This window comes from Gorilla gorilla, chromosome 19 (genome assembly GCF_029281585.2).
Source record: "Gorilla gorilla gorilla isolate KB3781 chromosome 19, NHGRI_mGorGor1-v2.1_pri, whole genome shotgun sequence".
NCBI lineage: Eukaryota > Metazoa > Chordata > Mammalia > Primates > Hominidae > Gorilla > Gorilla gorilla.
Genome location: NC_073243.2, coordinates 20380870 through 20400816, shown reverse-complemented (window position 1 = coordinate 20400816; position 19947 = coordinate 20380870). Strand labels below are relative to the sequence as shown.

At 47.6% G+C, this 19947-nt stretch overlaps 1 protein-coding gene and 1 long non-coding RNA gene across 4 annotated transcripts in view; one reads left to right on the top strand and one right to left on the bottom strand.

Annotated features, from left to right (window-relative positions):
- Positions 1-6509: 6509 nt before the first annotated feature.
- LOC129528007 (uncharacterized) overlaps positions 6510-19947 on the bottom strand; it is a 58629-nt gene continuing 45191 nt past the window's right edge. Inside the window, exon 6 of the long non-coding RNA XR_010131696.1 lies at positions 6510-6972. This is a non-coding gene — a long non-coding RNA (uncharacterized lncRNA). The remainder of the gene's footprint in view (positions 6973-19947) is intronic.
- SCIMP (SLP adaptor and CSK interacting membrane protein) overlaps positions 18877-19947 on the top strand; it is a 28659-nt gene continuing 27588 nt past the window's right edge. For 2 of the 3 annotated variants that reach the window (XM_004058381.5, XM_004058380.5), the window contains exon 1: positions 18916-19456. In XM_004058381.5, coding sequence (XP_004058429.1) covers positions 19436-19456 — 21 coding nt within the window. In that variant the 5' untranslated portion in view covers positions 18916-19435. Of the gene's footprint in view, positions 19457-19947 lie in introns of all 3 variants that reach the window. The other variant, XM_055367254.2, reaches the window with a different exon arrangement.

Sequence of the window (19947 nt, the reverse complement as noted above, 5' to 3'; positions counted from 1 at the left end):
TCTTTTTTTTTTTTTTTTTTTGAGACGGAGTCTCGCTCTGTCGCCCAGGCTGGAGTGCAGTGGCGCGATCTCGGCTCACTGCAAGCTCCGCCTCCCGGGTTCACGCCATTCTCCTGCCTCAGCCTCCCGCGTAGCTGGGACTACAGGCACCCGCCACCACGCCCAGCTAATTTTTTGTGTTTTTTTTTTAGTAGAGACGGGGTTTCACTGTGTTAGCCAGGATGGTCTCGATCTCCTGACCTCGTGATCCGCCCGCCTCGGCCTCCCAAAGTGCTGGGATTACAGGCGTGAGCCACCGCGCCCGGCCCTTTTTTTTTTTTTGACAGCTTTACTGAGTTATGATTGACATGAAATAAACCGCACCCATGGCCAGCACTTTGGGAGGCTGAGGCGAGTGGATCACAAGGTCAGGAGATCGAGACCATCCTGGCTAACATGGTGAAACCCCGTCTCTACTAAAAATGCAAAAAATTAGCCAGGCGTGGTGGCACGTGTCTGTAATCCTAGCTACTCAGGAGGCTGAGGCAGGATAATTGCTTGAACCCAGGGGGCAGAGGTTGCAGTAAGCCGAGATCGCACCATTGCACTCCAGCCTGGGTGACAAAGCGAGACTCCATCTCAAAAAAAAAAAAATCAACTGACTATATATGTGCAGGTCTATTGCTTGACTTTCTTTTCTGTTTCACTGTTCTATTTATGTATTACCTGCAACAATAACACATTGTTTTTATTACTGTAGCTTTATGAGAATTCTTGAATCAAGTAGTAAGTCCTCCAACTTATTCTGCTTCAAAGTTATTTTGGCTATTCTAGGTACTTTGCATTTCTAAATAAATTTTAGAATCAGCTCATTCTACCAAATAAAGCCCACCAAGGTTTTGATTGGAACTGTGTTGATTTTGTAGATCAATTTGTGGAGAATTGAAATCTTACCAATATTGAGTCTTACGATCCATGAATATGATATAACTTTCATTTATTTTGATTTTCTTTATTTCTTTCTTAATTTTTTTTTTGACAGAGTCTCACTCTGTCACCCAGGCTGGAGTGCAGTGGCATGATCTCAGCTCACTGCAACCTCCGCCTCCCAGGTTCAAGCAATTCTCCTGCCTCAGCCTTCCCAGTAGCTGGGATTTCAGGCACGTGCCACCACACCCAGCTAATTTTTGTATTTTTAGTAGAGACGGATTTCACCACGTTGGCCAGGCTGGTCTCGAACTCTGACCTCAAATGGTCCACCGGACTTGGCCTCCCAAAGTGCTGGAATTACAGGTGTGAACCACAGCATCCGGCCCTTTTAGTACTTTTTAAACGTTGCTTTAGCATCGTCTGCATCACATTAACTCCCAACAAGAAGATTGCTGTCATTTTTATATTTGTTTTTTTCTCTGGCTGCTTTTATATCATCTCTTCATTGCTGTTTGTAAGTAGCCTGATTAAGATGCACGTTGGGCTGGGCGTGGTGGCTCACGCCTGTAATCCCAGCACTTTGGGAGGCCGAGGCGGGCGGATCATGAGGTCAGGAGATCGAGACCATCCTGGTTAACACGGTGAAACCCCGTCTCTCCTAAAAAAATACAAAAAAATTAGCCGGGCATTGTGGTGGGCACCTGTAGTCCCAGCTACTCGGGAGGCTGAGGCAGGAGAATGGCGTGAACCCAGGAGGCGGAGCTTGCAATGAGCCGAGATCGCACCACTGCACTCCAGCCTGGGCGACAGAGCGAGACTCCGTCTCAAAAAAAAAAAAAAAAAAAAGATGCACTTTGATTAGTGTTCTTCATGATTCTTGTGCTTTGGGTTCATTGAGCTTGCTGGGTGGGTGTATTATCTACGGGTGTATCATTCTCATCAAGTTAGGAAAAATTTTTCCCTTATTTCTTTGAATATATTTTTCTGTACCTCCTCCTTTTGGAAATGGAGTCTCGGTTATTGGAAACTCCAGTTACATGTACATTAGGCTTCTTGAAGTTATCCCACAACTCATTGTTCATTTATTCTCAGCCATTGTTTTTCTCTGTATTTCACTTCAGATTACTTTTTCTTTTTCTTTTTCTTTTTTCTTTCTCTCTTTTTTTTTTTTTTTTTTTTTTTGAGAAGGAATTTCACTCTTGTTGCCCAGGCTGGAGTGCAGTGGCGTGATCTCGGCTCACCGCAACCTCCGCCTCCCAGGTTCAAGCGATTCTCCTGCCTCAGCCTCCTGAGTAGCTGGGATTACAGGCATGCACCACCACGCCCAGCTAATTTTGTATTTTTAGTAGAGACTGGGTTTCTCTATGTTGGCCAGGCTGGTCTCGAACTCCTGACCTCAGGTGATCCGCCTTCCTCGGCCTCCCAAAGTGCTGGGATTACAGGTGTGAGCCACCACGGCCCGCCCAGATAATTTCTATTACTGTGTCAAATTCGTTAATCTGTGGTCTGCAGTGTAATCTGCTGCAAATTCCATTCAGTGTACTTTTCATCTCTAGAAGAGATAGATGATAGATACACTCATATATACATACATAGTCTATCAGTATCTATATATCTTCTATGTCTCTACATAACATGCTCTTGTCCACTAATCTCATCATCTCTGTTATTCCTGGGTCTGTTGCAATTGATTTTTCTCTTCATCGTGAAAGTATTTTTCAGATTTATTGAATACTTGGTAATTTTTCACTGAGGGATGTTATTTTAGATAAAATCAAAGCCTCTCTAAGGAGGGCAACATTAGGTTGGAAAATAAGAATAGTTGACCCTTGAACAACACAGGGGTTAGGGGTGCCAACCCCTGGCGCAGTTGACATCCCACATGTTATTGGTAAGGCTTCTGGTCAATAGTAGGCTTAACTGCTAATAGCCTGCTGTTGACCAGAAGCCTTACCAATAACATTAACAATTGATTAACACATTTTGTATGTTATATGTATTATATACTGTATTCTTACAGTAAAGTAAGATAGAGAAAAGAAAATGTTATTAAGAAAATCATAGGCCAGGTGCAGTGGCTCACACCTCTAATCCCAGCACTTTGTGAGGCTGAGGCAGGCAGATTACTTGAGGCCAGGAATTCGAGACCACCTGACCAACATGGCAAAACTCCATCTCTACCAAAAATACAAAAATTAGTCGAACATGGTGGTAGGCTCCTGTAATCCAAGCTATTTGGGAGGCAGAGGCAGGAGAATTGCTTGAACCTGGGAGGCAGAGGTTGCAGTGGGCAGAGATTGCACCACTGTACTCCAGCCTGAGCGACACAGCAAGATTCCGTCTCAAAAAAAAAAAAAAAAAAAAAAAGGCCAGGTGCAATGGCTCATCATGCCTGTAATCCCAGCACTTAGCACTTTGGGAGGCCGAGGTGGGTGGATCACCTGAGGTCGGGAGTTCGAGACCAGCCTGACCAACATGGAGAAACCCCATCCCTACTAAAAATACAAAATTAGCCGGGTGCGGTGGCGCATGCCTGTAATCCTAGCTACTCAGGAGGCTGAGGCAGGAGAATCACTTGAACCCGGGAGGCAGAGGTTGCAGTCAGCTGAGATCACGCCATTGCACTCCAGCCTGAGGCAACAAGAGCGAAACTCTCTCAAAAAAAAAAAAAAAAAGAAAGAAAGAAAGAAAGAAAAAGAAAAAAGAAAATCATAAAGAAGACAAATTATATTTACTATTCATGACATGAATATTTAAGAATATTTGTTTTATTTTTTTACATTTAAATTTTAACTAAAATCTGGAATTAGTTTTGATGTGTGAAATATGATTCCAATTTTACCAACGAATTTTTTTCCCCTTCTGCCAGCACCTGGCAACCATCATTCTACTTTCTCTTTGTATGAATTTGCCAATTTTAGGTACCTCAATATAAGTGGAATCATACAATTTTTTTTTTTTTAAAGACAGAATCTCGCTCTGTCACCCAGGCTGGAGTGTAGTGGCACGATCTCAGCTCACTGCAACTTCTGCCTCCCGGGTTCAAGTGATTCTCCTGCCTCAGACTCCTGAGTAACTGGGATTACAGGCATGCACCACCATGCCCAGCTAATTTTTGTATTTTTAGTAGAGACGGGGTTTCACCATGTTGACCAGGCTGGTCTCAAACTCCTGACCTCAAGTGATCTGCCTGCTTCAGCCTCCCAAAGTGCTGGGATTACAGGCGTGAGCCACCATGCTCAGGCACAATGTTTATTTTTTATGTCTGGCTTGCTTCACTTTAGCATCGCATCCTCCAGATTCATTCCTGGTGTAGCATGTACCAGAATTTCCTCTCTTATTAAGGCTGAATAATATTCCACTGTATTTTTTTTTTTAATTGAGATGGAATCTCACTCTGTCACCCAGGCTGGAGTGCAGTGGCGCGATCTCGGCTCACCGCAAGCTCTTCCTCCTGGGTTCAAGCGATTCTCCTGCCTCGGCCTCCCAAGTAGCTGGAATTACAGGCGCCCACCACCAAGCCAGGCTAATTTTTGTATTTTTAGCAGAGACGAGGTTTCACCATGTTGACCAGGCTGGTCTGGAACTCCTGACCTCAGGTGATCCACCTGCCTCGGCTTCCCAAAGTGCTGGGATTACAGGTGTGAGCCACCGCGCCGGGCCTCCATTGTATTTCTATAACCACATTTTGTGTCTCCATTCATTCATTGGTGGATACTTGGGTTGCTTCCACATTTTGGCTATTGTGAATAACACTGCTGTGAACATGGATGTACAAATATCTCTTTGAGCTCCTGCTTTCAATTCTTTGGAGTACGGACCCAGAAGTGGAATTGCTGCTGGATCACATGGAATCTTAATTTTTGAGGAACTTCCATACTGTTTTCCATAGCAGTTGTGCCATCTTACATGCCCACCAAGAGTGCACAGGCAGATTCTTTGTCTCTGTCTCTCTCTCTCTTCTCTGTGTGTGTGTGTGTGTGTGTGTGTGTGTGTGTGTGTGTGTGTGTGTGTGTGTGTGTTTAGTAGCCATCCTAATGGGTGTGAGATGCGGGTATAAGGGCTTCTTGTCTGGTTTAACAATTAGCCGATGAAGGGATGATGGCCGCCATCTGGTGGTAGAAGTGAGAATGTTTCCAACCTTTTGGCAATTTATAATTTCTACTGAGCATCCCAGGACGAGTTTGGATGAAGGTAGAGGCAGGGTTTGGCAGCACCAGCCAGGTTGTAACTTTTTGAAACTCTCTTCAGTTCAGTGGGTACTGAAGTGTGTACTTTTTTTTTTTTTTTTTTTTTTTGAGACGGAGTCTCGCTCTGTCCCCCGGGCTGGAGTGCAGTGGTGCGATCTCGGCTCACTGCAAACTCCGCCTCCCCGATTCAAGCGATTCTCCTGCCTCAGCCTCCCGAGTAGTTGGGATTACAGACGCGCGCCTCCACGCCCAGCTAATTTTTGTATTTTTTTTAGTAGAGACAGGGTTTCACCATATTGGCCAGGCTGGTCTTGAACTCCTGACCTCGTGATCCACCCGCCTCGGCCTCCCGAAGTGCTGGGATTACAGGCATGAGCCACCGCGCCCGATTGAAGTGGGTTCTTCTCCCCACTCAGCCTTGGGAGTGACAGGGCAGAGACCGTGGGCAGAGCTCCCCACACCTTTGTTCGTGAGGGCTCCAGGATGCCCCCACGCAGCTGGAATTCCCTCACAGACTCCCCAGAGTCCTTCTTTAGGGAATCCCTGGGACTCCTTTGAGGTAACCTTGTCTTTTCCGGTTCAGTTCTGGAATGCAAAGGCCTCCCTGGCCTGGAGAATATCAAAGGCTGCTCCCGCTCTACGGGGGCCCTGCCTTGTGGCTTTGAGAGGCTTCCTGCCCACAGAGTCTCTGGGATCCAGCCTTGCTTTCTGCCTCCTCCCTTCCTGGCTGTCCCTGACGCAAGCCCTGAGATCTCTCACATCAAAGAGGTTCATTGCCAAATTCAGCAGGAAACCCAGGTTATAGGTAACAATCTAGCAGCGGAAGCTCTGGTATCTCTCAGAAATATGAGGGCTCTTGTTCTTGGTCTACAAACTGCTGCTGAAGCCCCTTTTCTCTCAGAAGTTCTACTGACCTGGCCAGGCAGGGTGGCTCATGGCTATAGTCCCAGCTATTGGGAGGCTATGGTGGGAGGCTCATTTGAGGCCAGGAGTTTGAGGCTGTAGTGAACCATGATCATGCCACTCCACAGCCTGGGCAACAGAGTGAGACCATCACAAAAAAAAAAAAAAAAAAAAAAAGGGTGTGAGCAGTGCCTCACACCTGTAATCCCAGCACTTTGGGAGGCAGGCAGATCACAAGGTCAGGAGATCGAGACCATCCTGGCCAATATGGTGAAACCCTGTCTCTACTAAAAATACAAAAATATTAGCCAGGCATGGTGGCACACACCTGTAGTCCCAACTACTTGGGAGGCTGAGGCTGGAGAATCGCTTGAACACAGGAGGCAGAGGTTGCAGTGAGCTGAGATCACACCACTGCACTCCAGCCTGGGCGACAGGGTGAGACTCTGTCTGAAAAAAAAAAAAAAGTTCTACTGACCTGCTCTTCTTTCGAATTTCTCAGCCTCAGCCATCTCTCATAGAGAGGGAAGTTTGTGTCTCGTCAGAAAGCTGTGCAGTATATAAACTCTAGGGCAGCATCGGGGACTGGTTTTGTGGCACCAGGGACTGATTTCATGGAAGACAATTTTTCCATGGAGCAGCAGAGTATGGTTTCAGGATCATTCAAGCTCATTATATTTATTGTGCCCTTTATTTCTATTATTATTACATTGTAATTATAATGAAATAATTATACAACTCACCATAACGTAGCATCAGTGGGAGCCCTGAACTTGTTTTTCTTCAACTAGACAGTCCCATCTGGCGGTGATGGGAGACAGTGACAGATCATCAGGCATCAGATTCTCATAAGGAGCGCGGAACCTAGATCCCTGGCATGCGCAGTCCACAATGGTGTTCTCACTCCTATCATAATCCAATGCCCCTGCTGATCTGACAGGAGGCAGATTTCAGGCAGTCAGGCAAGAAGCTGTAAATACAAATGAGGCTTCGCTCACTCACCCAATACTCACCTCCTGCTATGCAGCCCAGTTCCTAACAGGCCCCGGACCCCTGTTCTAGAGGATCTCTTTCTGGGTTATCTGATCTCAATTCTCTGTAAAGTATGGATGACTGATAGCAATGCAAAAATAATTCTTGTTTATAGAGGTGGATATTCTGTCCAGTCCTATAGAAGTTGCATTGATTTTCTTCCCCACCCCCTTTGTTAAAAAACAATTTGCTTACATTTGCTCGTCCTGTTACCCAAATGAACTTGGGTCTGCCTGCCTGACCCAGCAAAACTAAAACACTGGCATGAGGATCGCAGCCAGAGAAAGTGGGGCATTTATTGCAGGGTGCCAAGCGAGGAGAATCTGGCAGATCCTGCTTAAGACCTGAACTTTCTGATGGCTTACAGAGAAAGGTGTTTATTTTTTATATTTATTTATTTTTGAGGCAGGGTCTTGCTCTGTCACCCAGGCTGGAATGCAGTGGCGTGATCTCGGCTCACTGCAACCTCCGCCTCCCGGGTTCAAGCGATTCTCCTGCCTCAACCTCCCAAGTAGCTGGGATTATAGGCATGCGCCACCACACCTGGCTAATTTTTGTATTTTTAGTAGAGATGGGGTTTCATCATATTGGCCAGGCTGGTCTTGAACTCCTGATCTCAGGTGATCCGCCCGCCTCAGCCTCCCAAAGTGCTGGGATTACAGGCGTGAGCCACCACGCCCGGCTAGGCAAGGGTTTTTAAAGGCAGAGAGGCAGAGGTTACAGGCAAAGTTGTAAATCAATACATACAGGCTATATACTGATTTTATCTAAAAAGGAGGGACATCTCAAAGGGAGGGAAGACCACAGGTCATAGGTAGGTTCAAAGATTTTCTGATTTGCAATTGGTTCAGGAGGCGAAGCTTTGTCTAAAAATTTGGGGTCAGCAGAAAAGAATGTTAGCTCTGGCTCCTGGGCATGACTTCCTCTAGGCCCCTCAGGAAGAAATTTGGAACAAAGACCAGAAGTCAGAGTTCAGTTCTCAGCTGCCCTTATCTGAAGTCTACGGGCCAGCAGATCCATTTGGTGGGTGTCCGGATTTCTGAAAAACAACTCAGGGACATGGGTAACAAAACATCTCCTCACTCTAACTTCCTTGGCTATTTTTTGTTAGTGTTTTGTTTTGTTTTGTTTTGTTTTTGAGACAGAGTCTCGCCCTGTCATCCAGGCTGGACTGCAATGGTGCAATCTTGGCTCACTTCAACCTCCACCTCCCAGGTTCAAGCAATTCTCCTGCCTCAGCCTCCCAAGTAGCTGGGATCACAGGCACCCACCACCACACCCAGCTAACTTTTTTTGTATTTTTAGTAGAGACAGGGTTTCCCCGTGTTGGCCAGGCTGGTCTTGAACTCCTGAACTCAGGTGATCCTCCCTCTTTGGCCTTCCAAAATGCTAGGATTACAGGCGTGAGCCACCGCACCCGGCCTTGGCTATTGTTTTAAGCTACTATTACCTTCTTGCTTATCAAGTTACTCATTTACTTCTCATGGCTAGCTAGGTGCCTGGAATTTTCTTTGAAGGAACTCAAGATTTTCCTTTATTTCCATGCTTAAAAGGGCTCTCAGGCCCCTAAAACGGGTCCCTGCTCTATCTCAATTTGTTTCAATAACCTTGATTTATAAATGTTATCTGGTCTTTGGATTTTCTTTTAAACCTCTTATAACATTGGCCTTTTTTTTTTTTTTTTCGGACAGGATCTCCCTGTGTTGCCCAGGCTGCAGTGGCTTTCTTCCCTCATTGATTAATAAGTGGAATAAAATTTTTTTTTTGAGACAAAGTCTTGCTCTGTTGCCCAGGCTAGAGCACAGTGGCTCGGTCTCGGCTCACTGCAACCTCTGCCTCCCAGGTTCAAGTGATCCTCCTGCCTCAGCCTCCTGAGCAGCTGGGATTACAGGTGCCCACCACCACGTCTAGCTAATTTTTGTATTTTTAGTAGAGACAAGGTTTCACCATCTTGGCCAGGCTGGTGTTCATTTTTATATCTTCATGAGATTCATAGTTGTATCTTTTATTTAAAATTATCTTTTTTTGTTGTTTTTGTTTCTGAGACAGAGTTTCGCCCTTGTTGCCAAGGCTAGAATGCAGTGGTGCAATCTCAGCTCACTGCAACCTCCACCTCCCAGGTTCAAGCAATTCTCCTGCCTCAACCTCTCGAGTAGCTGGGATTACAGGTGCCCACCACCACGCCTGGCTCACTTTTGTATTTTTAGTAGACACAGAGTTTTACCATGTTGTCCAGGCTGGTCTCGAACTCCTGATCTCAGGTGATCCACCCGCCTCGGCCTCCCTAAGTGCTGAGATTACAGGCGTGAGCCACCATGCCTGGCCTACTTTGGCTTTTTTCTTTTTTTTCTTTAGACGGAGTTTTCGCTCTTGTTGCCCAGGGTGGAGTACAATGGCGCGATCTCGGCTCACCGCAACCTCTGCTTCCCAGGTTCAAGCGATTCTCCTGCCTCAGCCTTCCCGAGTAGCTGGGATTACAGGCATGTGTCACCATGCCTGGCTAATTTTGTATTTTTAGTAGAGACGGGGTTTCTCTATGTTGGTCAGGCTGGTCTTGAACTCCCGACCTCAGGTGATCCACCCGCCTCCGCCTCCCAAAATGCTGGGATTACAGGCATGAGCCACCGCGCCTGGCCTACTTTAGCCTTTTTCAAGAAAGAATTGCTACCAGGGGCAGGAGAGAGTGGACAATGGTTACAGTGTTTCACTTTAGGAAGATGAAAAAGTTCTGGGCTGGGCGCAGTGGCTCACACCTGTAATCCCAGGACTTTGGGAAGCCAAGGCAGGTGGATCAGGAGGTCAGGAGTTGGAGACCAGCCTGGCCAACATAGTGAAACCCCATCTCTACTAAAAATACAAATGGCTGGGCATGGTGGTGGGGACCTTTAGTCCCAGCTACTCGGAAGGCCGAGGCAGGAGAATCGCTTGAACCCGGGAGGCAGAGGTTGCGGTGAGCCGAGATCGCACCATTGCACTCCGGCCTGGGCAACAAGAGCGAAACTCCGTCTCAAAAAATAAATAAATAAATAAAAAAGATTAAAATAAGCCTTATGGTACATACATTTTACCATGATTTTTCCTCCCAAAGAGGGAGGATCACCTGAGTTCAGGATAACCAGGTCCATGTGTGTTTCTGTCTTTCCACAGTGTCACGCTTTTATTCATGCTACTTAAATCACAAAAGCCACAGGCTACATGGAGTTCCCAAGGAGGCAATTCTCCTTAGTACTTCCCACCACTCAGTAGTCAGCTGCGGGCACACAGGCTCCAGCCAGTCCACTATAATTAAGTCAATACTGCAAACCGTACAGAATAACATACTTAATTGATATATAAGTGTTACGTAGTAAACATCCCACAACAAACAAAGTAACATTTAACATCAAGAGGAAAAAGAGGAGAAAGCGTTAAGGAACCAGTTCAGGGGGAGCAGGAAGACCAAAGGAGTCCTGGTCTGGTGGTCTGGTGGTCTCTGGGCCCCGTTAGATCTTGCAAGGAGGAGTCTTTAATGTGGCCGAGCTTTTGGGGGTCAAATGCTGAGTTGTTTTGGTTTGTTTGTTTTTTGAGACGGAGTTTCACTCTTGTTGCCCAGGCTGGAGTGCAATGGCGTGATCTTGGCTCACCGCAACCTCTGCCTCCCAAGTTCAAGTGATTCTTCTGCCTCAGCCTCCCGAGTAGCTGGGATTGCAGGCACACACCACCACACCCAGCTAATTTTTGTATTTTTAGTAGAGACGGGGTTTCACCGTGTTGGCCAGGCTGGTTTCAAACTCCCAGCCTCAGGTGATCCGCCCGCCTCGGCCTCCCAAAATGCTGGGATTACAGGCATGAGCCACCACGCCCAGCCAAATGCTGAGTTCTTATCATGAGTGGTGATGATGAGTTATGGCTATTTCAAGCTGCTAGAGGCCTGCTTTTTTTTCTTTTTCTTTTTTTTTTTTGAGATGGAGTCTTGCTCTGTCACCCAGGCTGGAGTGCAGTGGCATGATCTTGGCTCACCGCAACCTCCGCTTCCCGGGTTCAAGCAATTCTCCTGCCTCAGCCTCCCAAGTAGCTGGAACTACAGGCGAACGCCACCATGCCCGGCTAATTTTTGTATTTTTAGTAGAGATGGGGTTTCACTATGTTGGTCAGGCTGGTCTCCAACTCCTGACCTTGTGATCCACCTGCCTCGGCCTCCCAGAGTGCTAGGATTACAGGCATGAGCCATTGCACCCAGCCAGCCAAGGCCTGATGTTTTATAGTTACAGAGTCCTCTGATGAGAACTGATGGTGGAAGAGTGTGCTTGTTTGTATCTTTATCTGGTTGGATGCAGTCTTTTTTTTTTAAATTTGTTTCTTAAGCAAAACATCTTATCCTAATTGGCAAAGTGCTCTATGAAATATAAAATGGAGTATTTTTCTAAGATGGAGTTAGTTACGTCAAGGGTGTTCTATACAAGTTTGAATACTTTTCTGGTGGGTTCCCATGGGGAAAGCCAAAATTAGTCAAGATTTCACAGGTTCTCAGAGCCTGAACCTTTTTTAGTGTGTGTGATTTTTAAAAATAGACCTTCTTCCTCCTACCCCACCCCCTCAGTTCTCAACCGAACAACAAACGACTGTGACCTCACCATTGATAAGGTTTCAAGGACCAGAATAGAGGAGATGGAAGGAGACTTGCTATTGTTGTGCAAGGATTGTTTTGGTAGCAAATGGTGGCAACCTTCCTGGAACTGGCTTAGACATAAACAAAAAAGTACTGAGGCCGGGCGTGGTGGCTCACACCTGTAATCCCAGCACTTTGGGAGGCCGAGGCAAGCGGATCACCTGAGGTCAGGAGTTCGAGACCAGCCTGGCCAACATGGTGATATCCTGTCTCTACTAAAAACTACAAAAATTAGCCAGGCGTGGTGGCTCACGCCTGTAGTCCCAGATACTTGGGAGGCTGAGGCAGGAGAATCGCTTGAACCCGGGATGGGGAGGTTGCAGTGAGCCAAGATTGCACCACTGCACTCCAGCCTGGGCAACAGAGTGAGCCTCTGTCTCAAAAAAAAAAAAAAAAAAAAAAAAAAAAAAAAAGTACTGGGAGGATCCTGCAGGTGTTGAAGTGTGTATTCACTTCCTGTTTCTGCTGTAGCAAAATATCACGTTTGATATTCTCTTACAGATCTGGAGGTGCTAAAGTTCAGCAGTCTGAAATGTATTGGCAGGCAGGTTCTTTCTGCAGGCTCTGGGGAAGAACCTATTTCCTTGCCTTCTTCACCTCCTAGAGGCCACCTGCATTCCCATGTGGCAGCGGGGAATGAAAACAGGAAAGTGGCAGCTCTGACCGAAAGCAATGTGATTGATAAAGAGGGTGGGCAGTGGGGGGACATTTCCTCAAAAGAAAGGATTGCTTTTCACCGAAGAGGGAGTGAAGGCCTGGGAAGGCAAGATAACAGGTGTGCACTCAGCTGTGATAGAGAGGCCGACCAGGTACGCTGTTTGCAGCAAAATGGGCGTTATGCTTTGCCCCTGGAGGCGTGGAAGTGGGGCAAGAGGGTAGAGAAAAAGTTGTTCCAGCCACTACGGATGTGTAACAAGTGACTGCAAATCTTGTTGACTTAAAATAGCCACTTGGTTTGCTCATGATTTTGTGGGCCAGGAATTTAGACAGGACTGAGCCTGGCAGGTCTCACTCAGTGTTTCCCTGGCAGCTGCTCAGATGTCATCTGAAGGTCCCACAGGGCTGGACGTCCAAGATGGCTCACTCACATGGCTGGCACGGGTTTGTGTCCTGGTAGCTCAGCTGGGGCTGCCAACCCAGGGCTCTGCATGGCTTCTCCAGCATGGTGGGGTCTCAGAGTAGCTGGACTTCTTATGTGGTGGCTGGCTTCCCCCTCCCACTGAGTGGGAATCTTAAGAGGACGAACTAGAAACTTCATAATTTTTTTTTTTCTTTGAGACGGAGTCTCACTCTGTTGCCCAGGCTGGAGTGCAGTGGCCTGATCTCGGCTCACTGAAACCTCCACCCCCTGGGTTCAAGTGATTCCCCTGCCTCAGCCTCCCGAGTAGCTGGGATTACAGGTGCCCGCCACAGCGCCCGGCTAATTTTTGTATTTTTAGTAGAGACAGTGTTTCACCATCTTGGCTGTTACACGCCTCCGTATAAGAGACCACCTGAGCAGGCTTAGTGGAGCAACAAGGCTGTTTATTCACTTGGGTGCAAGTGGGCTGAGTCAGAGAAAGGAGTCAGTGAAGGGTGGTGGGAGTGGAACTGGTTCTATAGTTTTGGGGTAGGTAGTGGAAAGTTACAGTTAGGGGCAGTTTTTTTGGGCAGGGGAAGAATGTTACAAGGTGCATAGTCACAAGGTGGGGGAAGTCACAAGGCACGATATCACAAGGTGGATGGATTAGTTGGGGAAGGGCAGGAACATATCACAAGGTGGATGGATTAGTTAGGGTAGGGCAGGAACATGTCACAAGGTGGATGGATTAGTTAGGGTAGGGCAGGAACATGTCACAGTGGTGGATGGATTAGTTAGGGTAGGGCAGGAACATGTCACAAGGTGGATGGATTAGTTGGGGAAGGGCAGGAACATATCACAAGGTGGATGGATTAGTTGGGGAAGGGCAGGAACATATCACAAGGTGGATGGATTAGTTGGGGAAGGGCAGGAACATGTCACAAGGTGGATGGATTAGTTGGGGAAGGGCAGGAACATGTCACAAGGTGGATGGATTAGTTAGGGTAGGGCAGGAACACGTCACAAGGTGGATGGATTAGTTGGGGAAGGGCAGGAACATATCACAAGGTGGATGGATTAGTTGGGGAAGGGCAGGAACATGTCACAAGGTGGATGGATTAGTTGGGGAAGGGCAGGAACATGTCACAAGGTGGATGGATTAGTTGGGGAAGGGCAGGAACATGTCACAAGGTGGATGGATTAGTTGGGGAAGGGCAGGAACATATCACAAGGTGGATGGATTAGTTAGGGTAGGGAAGGAACATGTCACAGTGGTGGATGGATTAGTTAGGGTAGGGCAGGAACATGTCAGAAGGTGGATGGATTAGTTGGGGAATGGCAGGAACATGTCACAATGGTGGATGGATTAGTTGGGGAAGGGCAGGAACATGTCACAAGGTGGATGGATTAGTTGGGGAAGGGCAGGAACATATCACAAGGTGGACTGTTGCAAGGTCGGTTAATCATTAAGGCAGGAACTAGCTGTTCCGTCTTCTTTAGTGGTTCTCCTGTTGCTCCAGGCTTTGTGACTCCAGGAGGCCTGTAACGTGTGGGTCACAGGGGTCACAATGGCTCGACCATAGTGTAGCCCATTCAGGGGACCTTCCATTGGCCAGGTTGGTCTTGAACTCGTGACCTCATGATCCACCCGCCTCAGCCTCCCAAAGTGCTGGAATTACAGGCGTGAGCCACCGCGCCCCGCCCAAAGCTGCATAATTTTTTATCCTCAAAAGTTAAGCAGCTTTCCTTCCCCTACAGTCTGTGTTATAAGTGAGTCACTAACGTCAGCCCACTTTTGAGTAGAGGCGACATAGATTCCCATGGCTCAATGGGAGGAGTGTCAAAAAAATGTATGAGCATATTTTAAAACCATTGCAAAGTATGTCATGAGGAGAGTGTCCAGAGGAGAGATGACTGAGTTGGGTTAAATTGCCAGGCCAGGCACAGTGGCTCATGTCTGTAATCCCAGCATTTCGGGAGGCCGAGGCGGTAAAATCTCTTGAGGCCAGGAGTTTGAGACCAGCTTGGGAAACATAGCGAGATCCCCATCTCTACAAAAAATTTAAAAATTAGCCAGGCGTGGTGGTGCATGCCTATGGTCCCAGCTACTTGGGAGGCTTAGGTGAGAGGATCGCTTGAGCCCAGGAGTTCGAGGCCGCATTGGGCCACGACTGCACCACTGCACTCCAGCCTGAGTGACAGGGTGAGACCGTCTCAAAAATAAATGAATAAATAAATAAATTGCCAGGCCACAGAAAATGCTTAAGTATTACAACTGGTAAATCATAAGAGTTATGGTTGATGTGGCTCCCAGTCAGTTGAGTGGTAATGGGGCTGGTGGACTCATGTTTGGGAACGAAGAAGAGAGAAGGTTCAAGAGTGAGAACTGAAATCACTGCTGTCGCTCCATCCCTGTCCCAGGGGAAAATCCATTGCCCAGCCATTACCAGCTCCTTGAGACTGCCTGCATTTCTTGGCTCGAGACCCCTTCTTCGGATCTCCCCAGTCTCTTGCCTCTGCCAGCACATCCCCTGCCACTGACCCTGACTCTCCTGTATCCCTCTCAGAAGGATCTTGTGATTACATGGGGTCCATGTCGATAATCCTGCATGACTTCCCCACTTCAAAATCCTTAGTCATATCTGCAAAATCCCTTTCACCATCTAAAATAATATACTCATGGGTTCTGGGGTTTAGGGGCCCAATGCTCCTAGTACCTTTCATGGGAATCTTTACCTCCAGAAACGGGGAGAAGTGGGCAGGGACTCCCTTCATATACAAGACACGGCTGCCTCCTGCCACACCCCCAAATACTTATACACTTGCCTTTTTACATCTGAGCTGGAACGACCCCACCTCAATGTCATGGGGCCAGGGTGGGAGACAGAGGAGCTACAACATCTGCTTGGCTATTGTTAGGGACAAACAAAGCAGCCACGGTCGCTTAGTGATGACTTCTGGTTCCACCTGAGTGCTTTGGCCACCCATACTGCTCTCAGAGCTCTTTAAAGATGAGTTCTTGTGTCCAGAGTGGTGGCTGACACCTGTAATCCCAGGACTTTGGGAGGCTGAGGTGGACAGATCACCTGATGTTGGGAGTTCAAGACCAGCCGCCTAACCAACATGGAGAAATCCCATCTCTACTAAAAGTACGAAATTAGCAGGACATGGTGGCGCATGCCTGTAATCCCAGCTACTCTGGAGGCTGAGGCAGGAGAATTGCTTGAACCCAGGAGGTGGAGGTTGCAGTGAGCCAAGATCGCGCCATTGCACTCCAGTCTGGGCAATAAGGGCGAAACTCTGTCTCAAAAACAAAAACAAAAACAAACAAAAAACCCCACCTTTTTAAAAACTGCAATAAAATCTATTAATGTTCTAATTATATGTTGTATCTTATGATTTCTCTTTCTTCAGTTTTTTTCTCATGATGGGGATTGACACTTGTGAGTGGCACAAAGAATGACACCTCATTTTACACATGACTTAGATGACTGAGTGAGAAGAAACAAAACGGCAGAAGCTGGGTGCCACCCGGATGTTGACAAAAAGGTTGAGTCATGAGATGAGGGGTGGACTGGAATCCCTTCTGAGTGTCCTCTAGCCTGATGGTCTCTGTAGCTTTAAGAGGTGAACATCTTGTGTGTCCAGCCATCCCTATGGGGAGGTCAGAGGGACCAGAATCCTGAGGAGAAAGCACCACAGGTGACCACTAGAGGGTGCCCTTCATTCTCCTTGACGCCCTCTGGTCCAGCCGCTAATCTAGGGCCCTCAGGGACCTCTTTAGTTGCCCAGACCAGCAGGTGGCATTTCAGATGTGCAGAAAGAACACAACCGCCCCAACTTCCTGCCCTCCTCTTGTGGTGGAAAGACAAATGGTGGAGTCAGGGAAGAATGTAGATAGCAAGGAAGTGGGTAGATCCAGATGTCGTGGTGTGTGTCCCTAAACTTTGCTCTCAAGCCTCTGACTGCCCAACACATTCACTCTTGATCAGCCATGCAACCATCTCTTTCTCTCCAAATACTATGGCTGCTTTGTGTCTGTCCACATTCTGTCCATTTGGTGAGCTCCTACACATCCTTCAAGGCCCAGTTCAAATGCTACCACTCAGACCCTTTCTTCTCTCCCACTTTTGTGCTTCCACAGCACTAGCATTCATCACTTTGCATAGTAATAACTTATGTGCCTTCTGTCCTGTAGAACATGTGCTCTACCCATGAATGACTTGCCCAGTTCTGAGTCTCTACTTGTTGAGCACAGGGTCTGGCACAAATTGAAGGTCATTGTATTTAGCCTGCATCATATTATGGCTTCAACTTCCTCCTACACTTTGCGGGACTTTCTTGAGGGCAGATGGCAAAATCCCTGGAACACTTTCATATTTGTCAATTGAATTCTTTCATTTTACAACAAGGAAACTGAGGCTCAGAGAAGGGAAGGATTCACAGAGAAAGTTGTTGTCAAACCGGGCCTGGAATTCTGATCACCTGACACCTCAGGCTTGAACTTGCTGTGCAAAAGGCATTGTTAGAAATAGTAGGGCTACAGAGTTTACTATATCACAGCTGAACTGGGGTCCTTAAAGGTTAGCAAAATAATTTACTGAGTAATTTATTGAATGAATGAATGAAACACAAACCAAGAAGTCACAGCTTTGTTAGCCTAGGATGAGCTCTATCCACAGAAGCATTTATTCACCCCTCAGAAGAGAATTTTTTTTTTTTTTTTTGAAATGGAGTGTTGCTCTGTCGCCCCGGCTGGAGTGCAGTGGCTCGATCTCGGCTCACTGCAACCTCCGCCTCCCAGGTTCAAGCGATTCTTCTGCCTCAGCCTCCCAAGTAGCTGGGACTACAGGCGCCTGCCACCACGCCTGGCTAATTTTTGTATTTTTAGTAGAGACAGGATTTCACCATGTTGGCCAGGCTGGTCTCAAACTCCTGACCTCATGATCCGCCTGCCTTGGCCTCCCAAAGTGCTGGCATTTCAGGTGTGAGCCACTGTGCCTGGCCTAGAAGAAAATTTTAAATTGGCTTTTAGGAAGGTTTTTTAGCAGCTAAACTTTGGATAAGCCTAATAAGAAAGAGTTCAGGCCTTGGCCAGGTGCAGTGGCTCAACTCTGTAATCCCAGCACTTTGGGAGGCCGAGGCAGGTGGATCACTTGAGGTCAGGAGTTCGAGACCAGCCTGGCCAACATGGTGAAACCCTGTCTCTACTAAAAATACAAAGATTAGCCGGATGCGGTGGCACACACCTGTAGTCCCAGCTACTTGGGAGCTACTTGGGAGGCTGAGGCAGGAGAATTGCTTGAACCTGGGAGTCGGAGGTTGCAGTGTGCTGAGATTGAGCCACTGCACTCCAGCCTGGCGACAGAGCGAGACTGCATCTCAAAAAAAAAAAAAAAAGAAAGAAAAGAAAGAAAGAAAAAGAAAAAAGAAATTAGTAAACACTGCAAATCAGGAATCTTCTGAACCAGATGTTTTGTTTTGTGTTGTTTGAGATGGAGTCTTGCTCTGTTGCCCAGGCTGGAGTGCAATGGTGTGATCTTGGCTCACTGCAACCTCCACCTTGCGGGTCCAAGCAATTGTCCCGCCTCAGCCTCCTGAGTAGCTGGGACTACCGGCTCACACCAAAATGCCCAGCTAATTTTTGTATTTTTAGTAGAGATGGGGTTTCACCATGTTGGCCAGGCTGGTCTCGAACTACTGACTTCAGGTGATCCACCCGCCTTGGCCTCCCAAAGTGCTGGGATTACAGGTGTGAGCCACCGCACCCAGCCAGAGCCCGGTGTTTGTTAAATTTACCAGACATATATCAGACATTATCAGATATTTATCAGACATATCTGGTTATCATTATTACTGAAATGGATAACAACTCATTCGCTCTGGGCAGATACAATGCACATCCATTTGCCTATTTTTACTAATGTGACTGCTCATTTGAGTCAGAACCAGCCAATTCAACAAAATGGTTAATTGGTTTCCCCACCCCAACCCCCATGGTCAGAGGCCGTGGGCCTCGCTGAGAGTTCTGTCTCACAGTATTGCACGATGGGACCCAACTCAGTCAAAATGCTCCACTGGCCACATTTCTCAAGGTCGACACTCACACGCCTTTAGAAACAGGAAGCCTGTCCCTTGCCTCCTCCAAGCAGAAGATGTCTCAGCAGTTCCAAGGTGCACAGGAGCTTTCAAGAGTCACCTTCATGGTGAGATGGTGAGTTTGTCACACATGAGCTGGTTTCTTACCTGGATCTGTCTCTGCATGGGAGCTGGCGTCCTGTCGCTCTTCTTGAGACTGAGGTTGCCACATCCAGGAATGCTCAGGGCAAACTCGTCTGTGGGGACACCAAACCCACCCCCACTGCCAAGTCTCCACCCTGGCCCCTGGCCCCTGCCAGGACCCCCTACCACACCATGAGGGTCCTCTGGTAGGCCTTGCGGGAGCGACACGGGGCAGTGAGAAGATTCTGGCTTCTGGACAGCCGTGGGTCATGAGCTTCCCTGGAAAAGGGATGGTTGCCTAGAGATGACGCCAGGGTCTCTGCCCCGTGGGCTGACTAGAAAGGGGAAGTGGTCAGGATGGGGCTCACTGTCTCTAGCAGTGGGTGAAGGCCTGTGAGTGAGGAATGCCTCTCACCAGCTGTGCCTGAGCTGCAGCACTCCAGCCACTGCTGTCTCTTTAGCTGCTCACATATGGATACTTTCACAGTTCAGGTAAGCATCTCAGCTTTCCAAGGGACAGTTTCCTGCTCTCTTCACAGCAGACATCTGCCAGCGCTGGCATCAGGGCGTGTCCCTGGGAGCCACCGATCAGCACTGGGCCAGGGGATTGCAGCCTGGGGCCCTGGTACGACTGCTGTGTAGGGTTGGAGAAAAACTTGCATTGAAGGATCTACTCTACTGGTAACTAGCTGAGTGAGCTGAGGCATCACTTCGCCTCTCTGGGCCTTTTCCTCATGTGTACGTCAGGGGCGATGAGTAAGTCTACCTCTTGGACTGAAATGAGATAATGACCGGGAGTGAGAGGCCTCAACTGTAACGAGTTACTCGCACTTTCTGGATGCTGATGGTGTGTTTTGGGACTTGTTATGTGAGAAGACTGTCATGGTGCTATGCTGGAGGTGGGGGTGGGAGCGAGGCACTGACTGTGTCAATTTATTTATTTTTAATTTATTTTATTTTGAGATGGAGTTTCGCTCTTGTCG